The 21,262-nt window shown below is 34.7% G+C and overlaps 1 protein-coding gene across 1 annotated transcript; it reads left to right on the forward strand.

Annotated features, from left to right (window-relative positions):
• Window positions 1-3,096: 3,096 nt before the first annotated feature.
• On the forward strand, window positions 3,097-4,334 carry MKK9 (MAP kinase kinase 9). The gene has a single exon (XM_012222994.4). It carries the CDS (start codon window positions 3,169-3,171, stop codon window positions 4,141-4,143), a length of 975 nt encoding a protein of 324 aa, XP_012078384.1. The 5' UTR covers window positions 3,097-3,168; the 3' UTR covers window positions 4,144-4,334.
• Window positions 4,335-21,262: the final 16,928 nt, after the last annotated feature.

Consider the following 21,262-nt stretch of genomic DNA (forward strand, 5'->3'; position numbering starts at 1 on the left):
TATGAATCTCATGAAAGTATCAGTAGGGACGGAGGCACCAGAGCAGCATTATTGGAAGAAGAATGGTGATCGCATTTAGGAGCAGATGGATCAACAAGAGCAGGAGGAGAGTCTGAGGCAGATGGTGTGATTAGAGCAACTGCAGGAGTAATAGGAGAATTATCTACAAAAGGATCAATAAACAAAGATTTTATAGTAAGTTGAGCTTTAGTAGGAGAGTTAACAGATCCCATTTAAGTAAAGAGGATGTTTTCCCAAAAGACAACATGACGTGAAACTCGTAACCTATTAGAGATTGGATCATAACAACGATTCCCTTTTTGACCTATACCATACCCTAAGAAACAGCATGTATGAGACCGTGGTTCCAATTTGCTTCGCTTATGCAAATGAAGTTGAAGGAAACAAACACAACCAAAAACACGTAAAAGATTATAACTTGGAGAAGCATTAAACAAACATTCATAAGGTGTTTTATTACCTAGTTGATTGTAAAAATAGAAGTTAGGACAACTTCACCCCAAAAACATTCAGGAAGAGTAGCAAAACGTAAAAGAGCACCTATTGTTTCAATAATATGTCTATGTTTTCGCTCAGCTCGACCATTTTGTTCACATGTTCTAGGACAGGGGGTTTAGGCAATAGTACCATGCTTTGCTAACAAGCTGAGAAAAGGGATTGAAGTGAATTCTCCAGCATTATCAAATCTAAAAATTTTAATAGTGCGAGAAAATTGTGTCTAAACCATTTGAGAGAAAGTTGAATAAATACATAGTAACTCAGAACAATTTTTGAAAATATAAACACAAATGAACAGACAGAAATCATCAACAAATATAACAAAATAACAAGATCCCCCCATAGTAATATTTGGAGAAGGACCCCAAGTATCGAAATGAATTAAATCAAACTAAACAATAACACTTGTTTCATTGTTATTAAAAAGGAGTTTAGTTTGTTTACTCAACTAGGGAAGACATTTAAAATCATTAAAAGACATAAAAACTTGTCCTAACTAACCACTAGAGAAAAGAGGATGAAGTTTGGAGAGAGATGCATGACCAAGACGAGAGTGCCAGAGTTTAAGTACTTTACTAAAAGAAATGGAGGCTGTAGCTAATGAGGTTGATGGTAGGTGAAGTTGATCCATTAGAAACAAGTGACCCACCTTACGTGTTGTCCCAACAACCTTCCGTGTCACATCGTCCTGAATGAAACAACCAATCTTGTTAAGAATTATATGATAACCAAGATTAATAATTTGTCCAGCGGAGAGAAGATTGTGTTTTAAAGATAGAAGTAAATAAGTGTCAAGAACAAAAATGGAAGATGTAGAAACAGTGCCAACATGAGTAGTATATAAAAAGGTGCCATCAGTAGTGTGAATAGGTGGAATAGAAGTAGTAGGTGACTTGTGCGAGAAAGAGTGTAGATCAAATGTCATGTGGCTACAACATGTAGAGTCAAGTAACCAATGTTGGGTACCTGTTGTAACAGACAAGGCAGAAGAACTATGAGATTTAGAGTTAGAAATACCACTTCCATCACCATTTTGGGACTGATAGAGCTCAGTAATTACTGCCAATTCATCTGAAGTGAGTTGCACCAGGGTAAGAGAAGAAGACTCTGCAAAAGGAGCAGTGTCTATTATAGTAGTCGCTGGGTGTGAAAAGGATTATGTTTATTATGATCACAATTCTGTAGAATGCGACATTCTGAGCGATGATGAGTAGATGTCTTATGGCAATAACACCACTTCTTACCATGAACTAGAGAAGTAGAACGATGAGTAGCCAGTGCAGTCAGAGAAGAAGACATTTGAGGTGGCTATGGAAGGCGTGAAGGCTCACAAGAGAAGAGCTAAAGCCTGCAAAAAGAATAAACGTAATTGCCTAGAAAGGCTCTGACCAAGTTGAATGAGAAGGAATTTGTATTGTATTGATATGAGATTTACATTATACAACACCCTTTGTATAGGTGTACAAGGTACATACAAAAAGGAAAAATGAATCATAATGAGATATAATAGGATCATAATCAGATACACTAGGATTAGAATCAAATACACTAGAATTGGAATCAGATACTATCATAATCAGATTTTATTCTAGCATTAATGTGCTAGATTGCTAAAAAAAGCATTTGGATTTGTGTTGTTCTTTTGGCATTCTCAATCTTAAAAAGCATATGAGTTTATGTTGTTCTCTTAGCCTTCTCAATCTTTTAGGTGTTTTTTTCTTCTGGATTAGTGGGTGTTTGAGTTTCTATATGACACTTTCTATGCAATAAGGAAGGAAATAATTATGTAATTTGCCTCTTAGGTGCCTTTTTTTTGTGGTGTTGCTATTCGAGAAAGAAAAGATGAAAATGGTTTTATTTTTCATGGGCTCTTTTTAAATTATATAATCTGTATTTTTTTTATGTTAAACTAGCTATTGCATTAGAAAAAGAAAGAGTTAGAGGGCTCTTTAGATTATTTGGAATTAATTCATAACAATCATTGTCATGTCAGACCCTTTTTGCCAACTCAAATTGAGTACGACTCACGCATAATGGTAGCCTGAGCAAGATATAAAATAGATACAAAATAAAAAAAGTAAAAATTTATAATTAGCCATACGCAACTTATAAGGACCATAAAATTTTTTGTGCAAAGTACAGGGATATAATTAAGCATTTTGCGAATAAAATTTTTATAGATATATGCCAAAAAATAAGAACATAAAAATACTATTTGACTACCTATCCTTGAACTGTGTGAAAATAAAATTGAGATTATAATTTTGAGACAATTAAAGTAAGACTATAATTTTGAGACGATTGAAGTATGATTTTGAGACAGTACTAGTAACAAATAATTACCGTTTTTAGATGGTAATTAACTATCCACATTTTCTCGTGAGATAATGAACTTCTTGCAGGAAAAAATGAATCGTCCTCCACATGGACCCCACGACTGTCCTTTTCCCTATCCTTCCGCCATCCTTCCTCTTTCTTTTATCGTCCACGTGCTTTCCTTTCCACTTCTATTATCATTATCACTTTTTGGGTGGGCTTCTATTATTAATTTTTTATTAATAATATACACATTATATATATAATCAATTTCTCAATACTTCATTTTAGTACCTCATCTTTCCACTCACTCACGCTTCCTTCCTCCCTTCTATGGCTGTAGTTCGTGAACGCCGCCAGCTCAACCTCCGCCTCCCTCTTCCCGAACCCTCCGAGCGCCGCCCTCGCTTCCCCTTACCACTCCCTCCCAACGCAACCACCGTCGCTACCAACAACACCGGTGCAATTAATATCTCTTGCAACGATCTTGAAAAGCTTCAAGTTCTTGGCCATGGAAACGGCGGTACAGTCTATAAAGTGCGTCATAAACGCACTTCCGAAATTTATGCCTTAAAAGTGGTCCACGCTGACACCGATGACGCCATCGTACGCCGCCAAGTCTTCCGAGAAATGGAAATCCTTCGGCATACAGATTCTCCTTATATAGTTCACTGCCATGGGATTTACGAAAAGCCGTCTGGTGATATAGGGATTTTAATGGAGTATATGGATTTAGGTACTTTAGATACCCTTGTACAGAAAGAAGGTACTTTTTCAGAAGCTAAACTTGCCCATGTAGCTCACCAAGTTCTTAATGGTCTAAATTACTTGCACAACCACAAAATCATCCACAGAGACATTAAACCTTCAAATTTATTAGCCAAAAATGGTAACGAAATGGAAGTGAAGATTGCTGATTTTGGCGTTAGCATAATCATGCGCCGTACTTTAGATCCTTGCAAGTCTTATGTGGGTACTTGTGCTTATATGAGCCCGGAACGTTTCGACCCAGACGCATATGGAGGAAATTATAATGGTTACGCTGCTGATATTTGGAGCTTAGGCCTTACTTTATTGGAGCTTTATTTGGGTTACTTCCCATTTCTTACTCCGGGTCAAAGACCCGATTGGGCTACCTTGATGTGTGCTATATGCTTCGGTGATCCGCCTAGCCTGCCGGAAAATGCCTCCGACGAGTTCCGGAACTTTCTGGAGTGTTGCTTGCAGAAGGAATCTACTAAAAGGTGGACGGCGGCGCAGCTATTGTCACATCCTTTTGTTTCTAAAGATCCGAGATCCGATCGATGAAACCGTTTTATTACCGAATAGACACTTGGATCTGAAATCTAAACCATGAGCTTGGTTTTTGTACATGTTAGTGGCCGGATTCAGATTTTTCATTTTTTAATTTTTTCTTTTCCTTTTGTATATTCTGAGGATCTTCTGTAATGATGAATCTGATAATCAACAAGAGACTATCGGATTTACCTTTTCTACAATTCTTATTGAATTTTATTTTTCTAAAATTTCATTTTCAATTTTTTTTTTGAAGGATTTCAATTTCAATCTTAGATTTTTGTAATTATAACGATTGTCTTTAGTTTAGATAATGAGTTGAGAAGTCAATTAAAAAGCTCAGACAAAATTAAATCAACTGGCTAATAAATATCGGATTGGATGAGAAAAAAAATGAATATTTTAATTATATATATAAGGGAAAATGAATATTTTAATTATATATATAAGGGAAAGGAAGGATATTTCAAAAAAAAAAAAAACTTATATATAAGAACGGAGAGAATATATATGCATTAATTTTTTTAATTAGTAATATTTAGGAGCATTCATTATTTAATATAAACCAAATTAAACCGTAACTCTTATAATCTATCTATATTATATATAAAAGTGAAAATGAGAGGTAAAAATGTGATTTTCTAATATTATTCTTATAAAATTTAAAATATCTTAAAATAATACTAGTCATAACCAATTAAAAAATTTTTAACATAAAAATATATATAATATCTCTTTAATTTGATTGGACATTTTTTTAATTTTTTAATTGATAAATAAATATAGATAATTACGTATTTAAAAATTTGAAGTTTTACTATTATTATATTATTATGTCTAATTATGTTTTATTTTATTATATTATTATATAAGTTGTTAATACTAATTTAATAATTCTAATAATAATAATAAATTATTAAAATTATTAAATTAGTATTAGTTATTGAAACAACCCGAATTTTTATTTTCAAAAATTTTCCAATTAAATTTCATAAACCGACAGCCTGGAAATTTATTTCAATATTTTAATGCGAACACGGTGAGAAACCGAACCTAAAACCGATTTAAAAAGCCGAAAACCAATCGAAAATCAAAGATTTGGGTCGAATCGAACCGAATCGAATCGGTTCGACCCAAACCATCTAGAAAATTCCCTTTCTTTTTTTTTCCAGCGCTGCACCTCTCTACTCCTCACCATCACAGCAGCGCCTCCTCCTTCCTCTTCTTCTTTCTTCTTTCTTTCTTTCTTTCTTTCCCTTTCCTTCTTCCTCTCTTCTTCTTTCTTGCTGTGACTGCGCCTGCGTCGACCTTAGCCAGCAACAGCAGAGGCGCGATCCACAGCCAGTCGCACCGTCTCCATCGCGCGCAGCACCGCCTCGCCGCTCCTTCGCGCGCCACAGCCAGCGGCTCCGCCTGCAGCAGCGCTTCATCCCCGGCCAGATCGCGCGGTCTCAGGTGGTCTAGCTACTCCAGCACGACTCCAGCCACCTGCTTGCAGTCCCAGTGCACGCAGTTTAGATCCAGCACGCGTGCAAGTCCGATCTACAATTTGCGACAGAAATTAATAAATTTGGGGTAAAAATTAATTTAGTTCATTTAAATTTAGTTATTTTGCGTAGTTAGTTAATTTTATGTAGTGAAATTAATTTAAGTAGTATTAATTTATTGACTAATAAAAATATTTAGTTAGTAATTTTAGTTATTTAGGTAGTTAAAAATTAATACAAAATAGTTATTGATTAATTAATATGAAGTAATTATTGATTAATAAAAACAATAGTTAGTTACAATTAAATTCAGTATTAAATAATTTATTGAGGAATTTTGATAATAATATTGTGAATGGAATGAAATGAGGAATTAAGAGTTGAAAGTAATGTTGATATTGTTATTCGGATGGAGGATGGGAAAAAATTGAATTGATTGATTGCCCGATGATGGGCTGTGTGGTTTGGAATTATTGGTATATTGTCGATATTTTAACAGGTAGATAGTCCAATTTTTAGGGGAGATGCTGCCGAAATTTCGGCAGAAAATAAAATAGATTTCGGTAGGAAATAAAATAGATTTCAGAAGAAAATAAATGAAATAAAGTTAGAGAAAAAAAAATTATTACAGAAAAGAAATTAAATATCGAGATTAAATTACGTAGAAAAATTTAGAATATAAAATAAAAATATTAGAAGGGTAAAGAAATATTTTGTCTGATAGAGTTATTTCTTTTTGTGTCATTCTTACTTTGCTTAGATCGCCCGAGTCCATCTAGTACTCCTCGAGGACAGAATCAAAGCTAGAACTTCGCTCTCCACCACTGTGAGTAATAATAAATAATGCATATCAACATGCATTTGCATAGCATTTATATATATATATATATATATATATATATATATATATATATATATATGTATATTTATATATTTTTATATTAAAGCTCATATTTATTTTGTTGCATAATTGTATATTTGGATGTATTTGGTGTAGTACGTTGAAGGAATTGTTTGAATAATTGTGTTGTGCATATATTGTGAATTGTTTGTGTGGAATTGGGATGAAGTGGGTCACCATGGGACTGTGAGACCGTACCGTTATATGGATCCAATATGATTACCGTTAGCCGGGTAAATGAGAGATCGGCGCCCCCGTGTGCACCTACTGTTACCGTTACCGTTAACCACGGGTTGGCTTCTCGTCGTTGCGCACCGGACAGTCTAGATTTGATCGCAGCCCCCAGGGTGGCCTCCTGTTGTGAGCGCTTGATGATCTAGATTGGATGGAGACCACCGGGTTGCCTCCTGTTGGTATGAAAAAGAAAAGAGAGGATAGAAAAACAATGAGAGGGCTGGTCAAGTGAGGATTAGACCGGTCGGCCAGTATAGGGGATCGGCTCCCTGGTGCACATGTGAGAGGATGAGCCATGTGGGAGGACGGCTCATCAGGGGTTCGGAGACTCCACTGACTAATTTCCACGTGATGTGATTATTTGAAGGTGATATTGTTTGTGGGTGCTGATGTTATGCCATATGATTGATTGTTGTGTGATCATTCAGTATATTAGGGCGCATTCCGTGTGACTGTATGTGGTGTGTATTATTTATTATTATTCACTGAGTTGCAAAACTCACCCCCTTCTCTCCAAACCTCCCAGGTACTAGGAAGCAGCTGATTCGACTGAAGCTCTGCAATCTTCTCCGCAGAGTTATAAATGTAAATTTTATATTTCTTTTATTTAATTTTGGATGTATAAGTTACTCTATTATCAGATTATTATTGAACTCCGCAGTTATAGGGTTGTGTATTACTATTGGACTTATTGTTAGCTCTACACTATAAATTAAATATTATGTAATTAGCTGCAGGTGAACCAGTAAGCCCACAATGTGATTATAATTTATTGTGAATAGGCCCTGGTTAGATATTATGTGTTAATTGAGATCGAGGCTTACTGTTTTGATGAATTAATTGGGCAAGATAGGTAGACAGATGGGATAATTTAGGCTTACTACGGGCCTCGGGGGCCTTAAGCTTACCTGGGCCCTAGTGCCGGTCCGGCCCACGGAAATGGGTCGTGACAAAGGTGGTATCAGAGCAAAAAGTTCATAAGTCTAGATGTAACTACGGAGTAATTCCTATCATGTGTTGACATAGTCTTCCTTGCTTTCCTCTTCAGCGTTGTTCACAGTCAGGTTAAAGTCAAATTGTTTAATGATTAAAATTTGTATCATTGTCCTTTAGAGATGTGATTTAGCTAATGGTGCTAAGGGGATGGTTTAAACTTAAACTAGAATCCTTCTATGGAATAAATAATATTCATATATAATCTAAGTAGGTAAGAAGATAAGTTATACAGGATTAATAAGTTGAAGTTAGATGATGAAAGTGTGCTATTTTTATTTAATACGTGTTGAATATGGAATACATATATAAAAATGCAGGAATGTGTGTGTATATGTGTGCCTGCGGAATTGAGAATGAGTTGCTAATTATTTATTAAAAGAACTAAATGATTCGGATTCGAGGACATTAGAGTCTATTTAATTAGAGTATTGAATTAGTATATGTATTTGATGAAATTTACATAATGTTAGTTAGTGAAATTTCTTATAATTATTGAGATAAATATTTTTCTGGATGGAATGGATATACATGATTTTTATAAGGTTTGAATATTGAAGGATTTGGTGTGATTTGATATGATAATGGTGAAGAGTATTTTTCATAAAGAATAATATTGGTGGAATTATTAGATAAAGTAAGAATGGATCTAGTCCTGTTACTGAATGAATATTAAGAAAAGAATCAAATACATAAAGGTGAGGAGTATGAATTAATGTGATTTAAATGAAGATAGCTAGTATTTAGAGGTTTGACAAATTAAGGATAACTATTAGAAGTTTTGATGCAAATAGGAATAATGATATATCAAAGGATCTAAGATAAAGATTTTTATATTTTGAGATTTCACGAGTGTAGGAAAAATTGTGGTTCGCGTTGATCTCACTATGCTTATACGAGAATAAATTTTAAGACAAATTGATCAAGAATTGATAAAAAGATTGACTAATAGTTAATAGGAGTATTTACAAGTAATGAAAGAGTTATGGACCTAATCTTAAGGACATTCAGGAATATAAAGGAATGTCTGGTAGAAAAATGATAAGTGGGGCAATGAGGTTGAATCGTTTATAGAATTACGAGGGTGGTATATATAATTAAAGGATAGTTAGTATAATCTAGGAATTAATACGGTGAAAGTTTAGTATCTAGTGAGTGTATTAGACAGGATATAATTTAGATCCTAGTACATGTAGGATGTTTAATAAGTCAGACTAAGTCTATGGGCCAAGTATAATAAAATAAAAGTAAAAGATAGCAAAGGAAATTAGTGGTTTTGGGATTGAAATGCTATTATATTAGGTGATAACTATAATGGGAAAATTATAGCTCGAATAGTAATTTTATGCTGTAAATAAATTTAAGATTTATGAAAATTTAGAAAGTTAAGATGCTTTAGAATAAGTAGATAAGAATATGTAGTTAGACAAAAAGAAGTGAAATATTATTAAAGGTAGAATGATGGAACATGTATACTATTGAAGGTAGGAAAATGGCTTTGAGGTTTAAAATAATTATCACTGTCGGTGAGAATTCTAATAGAATATTAAATAAATAATGGATGATGTTATAACCAAACTTATGAGTTGAGTTAATCGGTCTTTGCGAGGTGAATTTTGAGAATTTAATGGATCATAAATAGTAAATTTAGAATCTAAAAAGAGATCAAATATAGGAAGCTATTGAATGTCTTGTGATAAACAAATAGATAACTGAGTTGAGGATTGTAATCCCGATGACGAAAGAACTTAGTACTTATATTCAGAAAGAAAGATAGATTTTCTGCTTGAGAGAAAGAGATAAGAAATTTTGATTTCTGTAATTTGATAAGTGTATTATGTTTTATGAGTTATATTAATTGAACCTATATATTGAGCTTATAAATGTATCATGTACAAGTGATATGTGTTATTAATAGTAATAATTGGGAATAAGAGTTGATAAAAGGTCATGGGATATGATGACAATGAATGTGAATAAATGTAACTTGTTGGTGGAACGTACATACATAAGGACTTTCTATTACTTAGTGCATATTTTGAAAGTTACTTATTTTATTGAATGGAGAAGAAAAGTTAACAATTATGACCCTAGTAGAACATAAAGGTATTTGGAATATTGGCATTTGGTAACAAACTAGCTGAGTTTTAATTTACTATTCGTTTGGAACAGTGAAACTTGGTATAAGAAATAAATAGGTGAATTTGGGATAGTTTTAACAATTTTAGTGAAGAGACTACATGCTAATATTTGAAGACTGATAATAAGTTATAAGATTATTGGATGTGATAACTAGATAAGATTATATCTTAATTATCTTGGAGTGCCACTTCATGTGTGTCAATCAGATCATTAATCAATGAAAATTGCTCATGGAATGATTGAGATCCCAATTAGGATGAGAATTAATAAGACATGAAGTGGAGTCAGTGTAAACCTGTTTTGAATTCCTTAGTAATTGATGCAGTTGCGGATAAATGAATAAAATTGTTTTAAATGGCAGTTTGCGATATAACTTGCGGTTTAAAGGAATACTTAATTAGCTAGGTCAATTCGAGGACTGGTACATTGTAACTCTGATGTTAAAGGATTCAATGAGGTATTAACCTTGTTTAGAGTACAGGATATAGAGAGAACATAATTAAGGTTGAGGATATTCCTAGATCGTATTAGGAATAAATTTTACAAAATTTGGAGGTGATAGACTTGGAGAAAAGGAATAACTCAGTGATATTATTATCTGAATATTCATAGGCACTCATGGAATTAAGAGTAAACATAAAACAAAGGACATAGTTTAATCAGGAGTTGGATTATAGGTTTAACATCCTTAATCTCTTACTTAACTAAAGCAAAAGGCGTTACTTGTTTAGGATTCTTGATTTCTAAATACATAAACTTAGGTCTAAAAGATTGATTAAGGATAGAAGAAATAGATAAATTGAATATAAACTACGGTTTGGAGAATTTTACATCTTGATTGTAGGCTGGATTTCTTTATGGAAGTGAGTATAATAGAATGGCGTTCACAAATTCTAGAAAATAAATTAAGAATTATCCGGCACGACGACAGCTAACTTAGCTAGTTGCATAAGTTTTTGTCATAATTAGTTAAGAAACGGTATGGTATGACAAATTGGAAAAAGGAATAGAGAAGTTGAAATTAAACTAGGGACTTGACTGTGAATTTAAAATTCTCTATATAGTTGAGGTACTATTTGTTTTTATGGGATTCTTATTAGTAGGATTTGAAAGGAGATTATATATCTTTCGTTGGAAAATGGTTAAGTTGATAAATATGTGATGAGATTGGGATAGAAGTCAGGATCTCCTATCAGTTGATAGCAATTAGCCAGAAAAATGTCATGATTCTGCTTGAAATAAGCTTGTAGTAGTGCCATGAATTTGTTCTCTTTAATTGGAAAGGATCGAATGGTACTTAATGGTAGAACTTGATAATAATAATAAGGATTCTAAATTGGGATAGTAGTAAATTTGATTGAATATGTGGATTCTTGTATCAGTAAGATTAAATACTTGATTTGTGTATGAGCTTCTTATGGAATGATGATCATTGCCTATAATAGCTAGTGAGAGATAAATGAGGCGATACATCGATGTAGGACACATGATATATAGCTAATGAGTTAATAACCCTTACTTGAGCAGAGGTTATGAAGAACTTAAATTCTTACGCGTAAAGGTGAATACTAGTGTCGAATCTGTGCCTTGGGTTATGAATAGTTTACTTGATTTGACGACTTGTAGATATAATACAATTCAAGTTTAAATTAACTATGGTGATAAGGTAGATATCTAGACTTTGGGGATAGATTCATCTCATAATCATCCTACCCTCCCTATAAATTAGATTTTCTTCTCATTGGTTTGTCTTCATAAATTTAATAAAATTAGTTCCACCGGTCTGACTAACGAACTCAAAAATATTTATCTCATATTCTTGATTCATCCTTCTATCTGCTCAACAGCATTATGTGAGAAGTACAGCCACCATTGTCGTAAACAATTGTTAAATCATAGTTCTTGTTATTTTCAAAATTCGAGGACGAATTTTTTTTAAGGGGGGAAGACTGAAACAACCCGAATTTTTATTTTCAAAAATTTTCCAATTAAATTTAATAAACCGACAGCCTGAAAATTTATTTCAATATTTTAATGCGAACACTGTGAGAAACCGAACCTAAAACCGATTGAAAAAGCCGAAAACCAATCGAAAATCAAATATTTGGGTCGAATCGAACCGAATCGAACCGATTCGACCCAAACCATCTAGAAAATTCCCTTTCTTTTTTTTTTCCAGCGCTGCACCTCTCTACTCCTCACCATCACAGCAGCGCCTCCTCCTTCCTCTTCTTCTTTCTTCTTTCTTTCTTTCTTTCTTTCCCTTTCCTTCTTCCTCTCTTCTTCTTTCTTGCTGTGACTGCGCCTGCGTCGACCTTAGCCAGCAACAGCAGAGGCGCGATCCACAGCCAGTCGCACCGTCTCCATCGCGCGCAGCACCGCCTCGCCGCTCCTTCGCGCGCCACAGCCAGCGGCTCCGCCTGCAGCAGCGCTTCATCCCCGGCCAGATCGCGCGGTCTCAGGTGGTCTAGCTACTCCAGCACGACTCCAGCCACCTGCTTGCAGTCCCAGTGCACGCAGTTTAGATCCAGCACGCGTGCAAGTCCGATCTACAATTTGCGACAGAAATTAATAAATTTGGGGTAAAAATTAATTTAGTTCATTTAAATTTAGTTATTTTGCGTAGTTAATTAATTTTATGTAGTGAAATTAATTTAAGTAGTATTAATTTATTGACTAATAAAAATATTTAGTTAGTAATTTTAGTTATTTAGGTAGTTAAAAATTAATACAAAATAGTTATTGATTAATTAATATGAAGTAATTATTGATTAATAAAAACAATAGTTAGTTACAATTAAATTCAGTATTAAATAATTTATTGAGGAATTTTGATAATAATATTGTGAATGGAATGAAATGAGGAATTAAGAGTTGAAAGTAATGTTGATATTGTTATTCGGATGGAGGATGGGAAAAAATTGAATTGATTGATTGCCCGATGGATGGGCTGTGTGGTTTGGAATTATTGGTATATTGTCGATATTTTAACAGGTAGATAGTCCAATTTTTAGGGGAGATGTTGCCGAAATTTCGGCAGAAAATAAAATAGATTTCGGTAGAAAATAAAATAGATTTCAGAAGAAAATAAATGAAATAAAGTTAGAGAAAAAAAAATTATTACAGAAAAGAAATTAAATATCGAGATTAAATTACGTAGAAAAATTTAGAATATAAAATAAAAATATTAGAAGGGTAAAGAAATATTTTGTCTGATAGAGTTATTTCTTTTTGTGTCATTCTTACTTTGCTTAGATCGCCCGAGTCCATCTAGTACTCCTCGAGGACAGAATCAAAGCTAGAACTTCGCTCTCCACCACTGTGAGTAATAATAAATAATGCATATCAACATGCATTTGCATAGCATATATATATATATATATATATATATATATAAATGTATATTTTTATATTTTTATATTAAAGCTCATATTTATTTTGTTGCATAATTGTATATTTGGATGTATTTGGTGTAGTACGTTGAAGGAATTGTTTGAATAATTGTGTTGTGCATATATTGTGAATTGTTTGTGTGGAATTGGGATGAAGTGGGTCACCATGGGACTGTGAGACCGTACCGTTATATGGATCCAATATGATTACCGTTAGTCGGGTAAATGGGAGATCGGCGCCCCCGTGTGCACCTACTGTTACCGTTACCGTTAACCACGGGTTGGCTTCTCGTCGTTGCGCACCGGACAGTCTAGATTTGGTCGCAGCCCGTAGGGTGGCCTCCTGTTGTGAGCGCTTGATGATCTAGATTGGATGGAGACCACCGGGTTGCCTCCTGTTGGTATGAAAAAGAAAAGAGAGGATAGAAAAACAATGAGAGGGCTGGTCAAGTGAGGATTAGACCGGTCGGCCAGTATAGGGGATCGGCTCCCTGGTGCACATGTGAGAGGATGAGCCATGTGGGAGGACGGCTCATTGGGGGTTCGGTGACTCCACTGACTAATTTCCACGTGATGTGATTATTTGAAGGTGATATTGTTTGTGGGTGCTGATGTTATGCCATATGATTGATTGTTGTGTGATCATTCAGTATATTAGGGCGCATTCCGTGTGACTGTATGTGGTGTGTATTATTTATTATTATTCACTGAGTTGCAAAACTCACCCCCTTCTCTCCAAACCTCCCAGGTACTAGGAAGCAGCTGATTGACTGAAGCTCTGCAATCTTCTCCGCAGAGTTATAAATGTAAATTTTATATTTCTGTTATTTAATTTTGGATGTATAAGTTACTCTATTATCAGATTATTATTGAACTCCGCAGTTATAGGGTTGTATATTACTATTGGACTTATTGTTAGCACTACACTATAAATTAAATATTATGTAATTAGCTGCAGGTGAACCAGTAAGCCCACAATGTGATTATAATTTATTGTGAATAGGCCCTGGTTAGATATTATGTGTTAATTGAGATCGAGGCTTACTGTTTTGATGAATTAATTGGGCAAGATAGGTAGACAGATGGGATAATTTAGGCTTACTACGGGCCTCGGGGGCCTTAAGCTTACCTGGGCCCTAGTGCCGGTCCGGCCCACGGAAATAGGTCGTGACAGTTATTATCTTTATTTACTATTATTGTAAGTTATTTTCAACATTATTATTTTAAATGAATGTGTGAATATGAGGCATTTGAAAATTTTTTATTTTTTTGAATTCATTTTAAATAAATATATCTAGATAATTAAGATTTTAATTTAAAAAGAGTATGGTTAAATTTTTTTTAATTACAAATTACACTCTAATTTAGTTGGCCAAAAAATAAGATAAATTATTATTTTTAAATATCTCGAATTTGATTAGTTATATTGATATCTTATTTAATTCAAATCATATTCTTTCTATTACGGATATAATTTTATTAATAAATTTTTTGAATGATTTCATGATTTTGATTGAATAAAAAATAAAAATAAAAATAATTATAATTTATAAATATTTAATTTGATTTATTAGATTATTTTCTTATGCTATTGTTAAATTATATTTATTAACCGAAAGAGGTTATAGTAAAAGTTATTAACAAAACATGTAAGTTAATTATAAAACATAAAATAAAAATTATATGATGATTTTTACAAATCAATTTGATACTTAAATAAAAAAAATAAAAGCAACTAGTGTATAATAAAAAAAACTATATGAACCAGTATGTTGAAGAGAATATAAATGACATATTTCTTATTTAAATTGTTATTTTAAAAGGAGAAACAAATGTATTAATTTTTTTTTCAATGAGATGTTACAATTCAAGACATATAAAAAAAATATTTTACTATATATATATGAAATGACCTGAAAAATTATTTTCAAAAATTTTGCATTTAAAAATTTAAATATAAATTCTAACCAATCATATTATAGGATATTATTATATTTAAAAATAATAAAATTAATGTATTGTGAATTTATTTAACAAATGTATTGCAAATATGTTTTAAATTTGCTAAACCAAATCCTAAATTAAACTAAACCCTTTGAAAAACCTACAAATCAATTGAAAAACCAAGGTAAAACCATGATTTGAGCCAAACCAGACCAAAATCGACCCAAACCCCATCAACCAATAAGAAAATTCTAGAAACCTAAAAATACCAAAAAAAAATCCCCATCCCCGTTCTCCTTTCTCTTCCGATCGTGCCACAGTCCATCCCCCTCCCCCTCCCCTTTTCGTTTTTCGACAGCCTGAGACCAATGCTGACTCTGCCCCCGCCTCCTACCGCCGCCGCCGCTCCCTCTCTCTCCCTCTCCTCTGTTATCTCAGGCCTGCGCAGCCAGTGCAGGCGACCTGCGATTTCGCTCAATCGGGAAATAGCATCTCTTGCTCTCGACTTTCCGGCGACTCCAATCTCTCTCTCGTTGACGACTATGCCCCGGCCTCTCTCTCCCTTTGTTTCCAATCAGCGCAGCTAATGCGAAGAGTTGCATTGTTTTCCGATCGGGGAGTAGCGCCATTAGCACTCTTTTTCTCGATTTTCCGGCAAGACCTGTCATCAGCCGGCGAAATCGGCTTCTCTTTCGTCGTCAACTCCTCACCGGCGTATTTCGACCACTGTTCTCATACATTCTGGCTATACTAGCGCTGGCAGAACTAGATTTCGAGCGTTAGAGCTTCCGCTGGCCATTTTTAACCGGAAAATTCTATTTGCAACTTGTTTTATAGTTAGGTAAATAATATTTCAATTCGTTTAGTCTTATTTCATGAATTCTTTGATTTAGATTATAGGATTTGGGTGAATAAATTGTATTAGCATCGAATGAGCTTTATACATTACTGTTTATATAATTGTTTTAGGAAGGATTGAATTAACTTCTTTCTAGCTGTAATTAAAACATGTTTTGATGAGTATTTTGGTATGAATAAAGTAATGTTAGTCTTGAAATGGATTTGAGTTGACGGTGGTAGCCTCTAGTTAGAAAAGATCATCGTTTCTACTGAATTAAGTTCGTATTCGGTAATAGAAATATGTTATTCATAATTATTGTTAATATAAGGGTGCTATGATCAAGATGGAATAAAAATGAGAACTCCCTTGCAACGGCAGCAACTACTGTTAATTATTCCTTTAAATTGTCGCTTGATATGGTACATATGAAATTGTAAGTTAATTTTTCAAGGGATTGGTTAGTTGGTATGTAATCTATGATTTTAGTATTGAAGAACTATGAATTTTTCTATATTGGAAGCAGTTATCTCGAGATCTTGAGTTGTTTTAGAAGGACAAATATTTGTAACGAGCTTATTTCCAAGTTTCCGCATTGGTTGATATATAAATGCTCAATTATGTTCAATAGTTGATAAAAAGGGCATTTGTGATAGGGCACGAGCAATAAAATTACGAAAATAATTACGGCAACGGAAAAATAAAAATGAGACATATAGAAATTTACGTGGTTCACCCTTAACTGTTTAGGGCTACGTCCACAAGACCAACTGCGAATATTTCTTCCACTATTAAAAATAGTAGACTTACAAAGAAAGTAATACAAAAATAGTGGCACTCAAAAGTGTTTTCCAAAAATACCCCAATAATCTTCATTATTTTTCTGAACCCTAGTTTTAAGAACCTTTCTTAAAACTAAAAAAATTCTCTAACTATGCGATTTCAATCGCTTGTTGGTGTGTCTAAACTGAAGCAAATCCTCTCCTATTTATAGGTGAGGAAGTCGAGAGAGCCGTGTATAACTTATTCACGGCTCTCCATTTTGTCAAGGTTGCATGCCAACTTTCACCTAATTTTTTTTCTTTTCATCACGTGTGTGGGTCCCACTGAGTGGGTACCGCCACAACAAATCTCCCCCTGCACATTCAAGTAGGGACGTTAGCCATACTCTCTATCATTCCTGCAGCTAATCGACAATATTCAAACTTGTCTTTTGAAAGAATCTTCGTGAACATATCTGATCCATTTTCTTCTGTATAGATCTTCTCAAGCTGTAATTGCTTCATCCACTGTACATCCCTGATCCAATGATATCTAATATCAATATGCTTTGACCTTGAATGAAAGGAGGAATTCTTCCCAAGATGAATCGCACTCTGGCTATCGCAGAATATCAAATATCGTTCTTGATGAATTTCGAGTTCATTCAAGAACTTCTTCATCCACAGCAATTCCTTGCAAGCTTCTGTTAATGCTATGAATTCTGCCTCAGTTGTTGATAGAGCAACACATTTCTATAATCTGGACTGCCACGACACGGCTCCCCCTGCAAATGTGATTAGATATCCTGATATAGACTTTCTCGAGTCAACATCCCCAGCCATATCTGCATCGGTATAACCGACTAATACTGGCTTCTCATCTCCAAAGCATAAACATACTTTGGTTGTACCTCGAAGATACCTGAAAATCCATTTCACTGCAGCCCAATGTTCCTTTCCAGGATTTGAAAGAAACCGACTCACTACTCCGACTGAGTGAGCAATATCTGGCCGTGTACAAACCATAGCATACATCAAGCTTCCAACTGCTGAAGCATATGGAATCTTTTCCATTTCTTCCTTCTCTCCATCGGTAGAAGGGCACTGTTTTGAGCTTAATTTAAAGTGATTAGCAAGAGGACAACTAACCGCTTTAGAATTCTCCATTTTGAACCTTTGCAGTACTTTCTCAATGTGATTCTCTTGTGACAACCATAATTTCCTGGTTCTTCGATTCCTTGTAATCTTCATGCCAAGAATCTGCTTTGCTGGTCCCAAGTCTTTCATAGCAAAAGACTTACTTAGCTGTCTCTTCAAGCTATTAATTCTGACAGAGTTCTGACCAACAATCAACATATCATCTACATAGAGCAAAAGAATAATGTAGTCATCATCAGATGATTTCTTTACGAAGACACAGTGATCTGAAGTAGTCTTTTTGTAAGCTTACTCCCCCATAACAGATTCAAACTTCTTATACCACTGTCTTGGTGCCTGTTTTAAACCATACAAGCTTTTCTTCAACTTACATACATAATTCTCTTTTCCTTTTTTGATGAAACCCTCTGGTTGCTCCATGTATATTTCTTCTTCCAAGCACCATGTAGAAAGGCAGTCTTCACATCCATTTGCTCGATTTCCAAATTAAAACTGGCGGCCATTCCGAGCACTGTTCGAATGGATGTCATTTTCACAACTGGTGAAAAGATTTCATCAAAATCAATAACCTTTCTTTGATTGAGTCCTTTCACAACTAGTCTAGCTTTGAATCGTGGTTGGGAGCTGTGTTCTTCCTGCTTGATCCTGAACACCTACTTGTTCTTCAAAGCTTTCTTGCCTTTGGGCAACTTTACCAGCTCAAATGTTTTATTCTCATGCAAGGATTTCATTTCATCTTGCATGGCTTCAATCCAGTTCCTTTTGTGTTCACTTTCCATTGCTTCTTCAAAGCATTCAGGTTCTCCCCCGTCAATCATCAACACTTATTCATTTGCTGAATATCTAGTAGATGGTTGTCTGACTCTACTAGACCTTCTTAATGTTTGAGAACCTTCTGGTGCTGGTGGCTGAACATGAACACCATCAAAAACTTCTTCTGGTTCATTTTGATAAGGAACTTCTGGATTTTCTAACTCTGGCTCTTGTTCTTGTGGAACATTATCTTCTTCTCCAACTTGTCTTTGTTCTGTTGCTGGAGGAACTATTTGCACATCTGTTTAATCATCTTCAGATCTATCAGCAGCTTGCTTCTGAGTCTTTTCAACATCTTCAATAGTCTGATTTTCAACAAATATAGCATCTCTACTTCTTATCATCTTTTTCTGGATTGGATCAAAAAATCTATAGCCAAATTGATCTTGGCCATAGCCAATGAATACACATTGTCGAGTCTTGACATTAAGCTTAGACCTCTCATCCTTAGGAATATGCACAAAGGCTTTGCAGCCAAACACCCGCAAATGATCATAGGAAATATCCTTTCCTAACCATACTCTTTCTGGAGTATCATACTGTAGAGGAACACAAGGTGAATGATTTATAAGATGAACTGCTGTAAGAAGAGCTTCACCTCAAAATCTTTTAGACAACTTTGCATGTGAGAGTAAACATCTGACTCTCTCCATCAAAGTTTTGTTCATCCTCTCAGCCAAACCGTTCAGTTGCGGCGTCTTGGGAGGTGTTGTTTGATGTCGAATACCATGCTCTTTGCAGAAAGCATCAAATGGTCCAGTGTATTCTCCACCATTATCTGTTCTGACGCACTTCAGCTTCTTGCCTGTCTGTCGCTCAACCAAGTTTAGAAATTGTTTAAAAACATCTAAAACTTGATCTTTAGACTTCAAAGTGTATACCCATGTCTTCCTAAAATGGTCATCGATAAATGTTACGAAGTATCGATTTCCACCATATGACATCGTCAATGGTCCACATAGATCTGAATGTACCAGATCTAACACATTCTTCATTCTGGAAGGCTGAGAAATCTTGAAGGCTACTCTATTCTGCTTTCCTGCCATACAATCATAACATTTCTCTAGATGGACTTTATCCAATCCAGATAGCATGTTGTTTTTGACCAGAGTTGTCATTCCTTTCTCACTCATGTGGCCTAGTCGTTTATGCCACAATTCAATTGTACTGTCATCCTCCGCTACATTTAAAGTATCTCGGGAGAGCTTCGCATGCATCACGTACAACTTTGGATCTTTCTTTCCATTGGCTACCACCATGGAACCTTTTGTGAGTTTCCACTGACTATTTCTGAAGGTGCTACAGAAATTTTCAGCATCAAGTCTGCCAACCGAGATTAAATTAGAATGCATGTTTGGAACATGCACAACATCTTTTAGAATTAATCTCGAACCATTTTCTGTCTCCAAGCAAATATCTCCCTTACCAACGACTTTCAATAGTTTGCCGTTTGCTATCTTGACCACACCCAGATTGTCTGGTGTGTAAGATGAAAAATTTTCTCTCCGAGATGTTGCATGAACTGTAGCCCCACTATCAATTACCCAACTGGTCTCTTAGGTTGCAAGATTGATAGTGTCTTCAATGAACAGCTGGAACTCAGCAATAACATTGGCTTCATCATCACTGTTTTCTTCTTTCTTTGCTTTGCCCTTGATCTTCTCCTGATCACTTTTGAACTTCCGGCAATACCTTTTAATGTGCCCTTCTTCCCACAGTGATGGCACACATTATTTGCAAATCTATTTGATTTACCCCTGCTCTTATCTCTTGTATTTGAACTTCTAGATTGGCTCCTCCCTCTGGACTGGTTATTTCTTTTAGCATTTGCTAAAAGAATGTCTGACTGAGATGAAGAAGGATTCTGTGCTTTGCGTCTCATTTCTTCATTCAGAACATCATTTTTAACAAATTCCCAACTAACTCCACTATGTGGTGTAGAGTTTGTTATTGATATCTTCAAAGTCTCCCAAGACTCTGGTAAGGAGGCAAGCACCATAAGACCGAGGATTTTATCATCAAATTTTATGCCCATATTTGACAGCTGGTGAACAGTCACCTACATTTCACTCAAGTGATTTGCTACAGAATTACCTTCCTGGTATTTGAAATTCATCAGCTTCGTCAAATAAAACAATTGGTTGTTGCCGGATTTTGAGGCATATAACTCTTCAAGCTTGTCCCATAATGTTCTAACATGAGTCTCGTTGCAAATGTGGTTGTATACATTATCATCGATAAATTGTCGAATATAGCCGCAAACTTGCTTATGCTCGAAAGCCCATTCTTCATCAGTCTTATCTGCCGGTTTACTTGAACCAAACACGGGCAGATGCATTTTGGTTACCATATGGAGATCTCTCATTTTATTTCTCCATATATGGTAATTTGCGCCATTTAGATTGATCATTTTGCTCGTTCTAGCTTCCATGACTTTTGAGTGAATAGTAACCGTATATATGAATAGT

The sequence above is a fragment of the Jatropha curcas genome, chromosome 8 (genome assembly GCF_041381405.1).
Source record: "Jatropha curcas cultivar XTBG-Jc1 chromosome 8, XTBG_Jcur_1.0, whole genome shotgun sequence".
Lineage (NCBI taxonomy): Eukaryota > Viridiplantae > Streptophyta > Magnoliopsida > Malpighiales > Euphorbiaceae > Jatropha > Jatropha curcas.

Bases quoted from the DNA above. Each gene is read 5' to 3' on its own strand.
- MKK9 (XM_012222994.4), top strand. From the start codon at position 3,169: ATGGCTGTAGTTCGTGAACGCCGCCAGCTCAACCTCCGCCTCCCTCTT.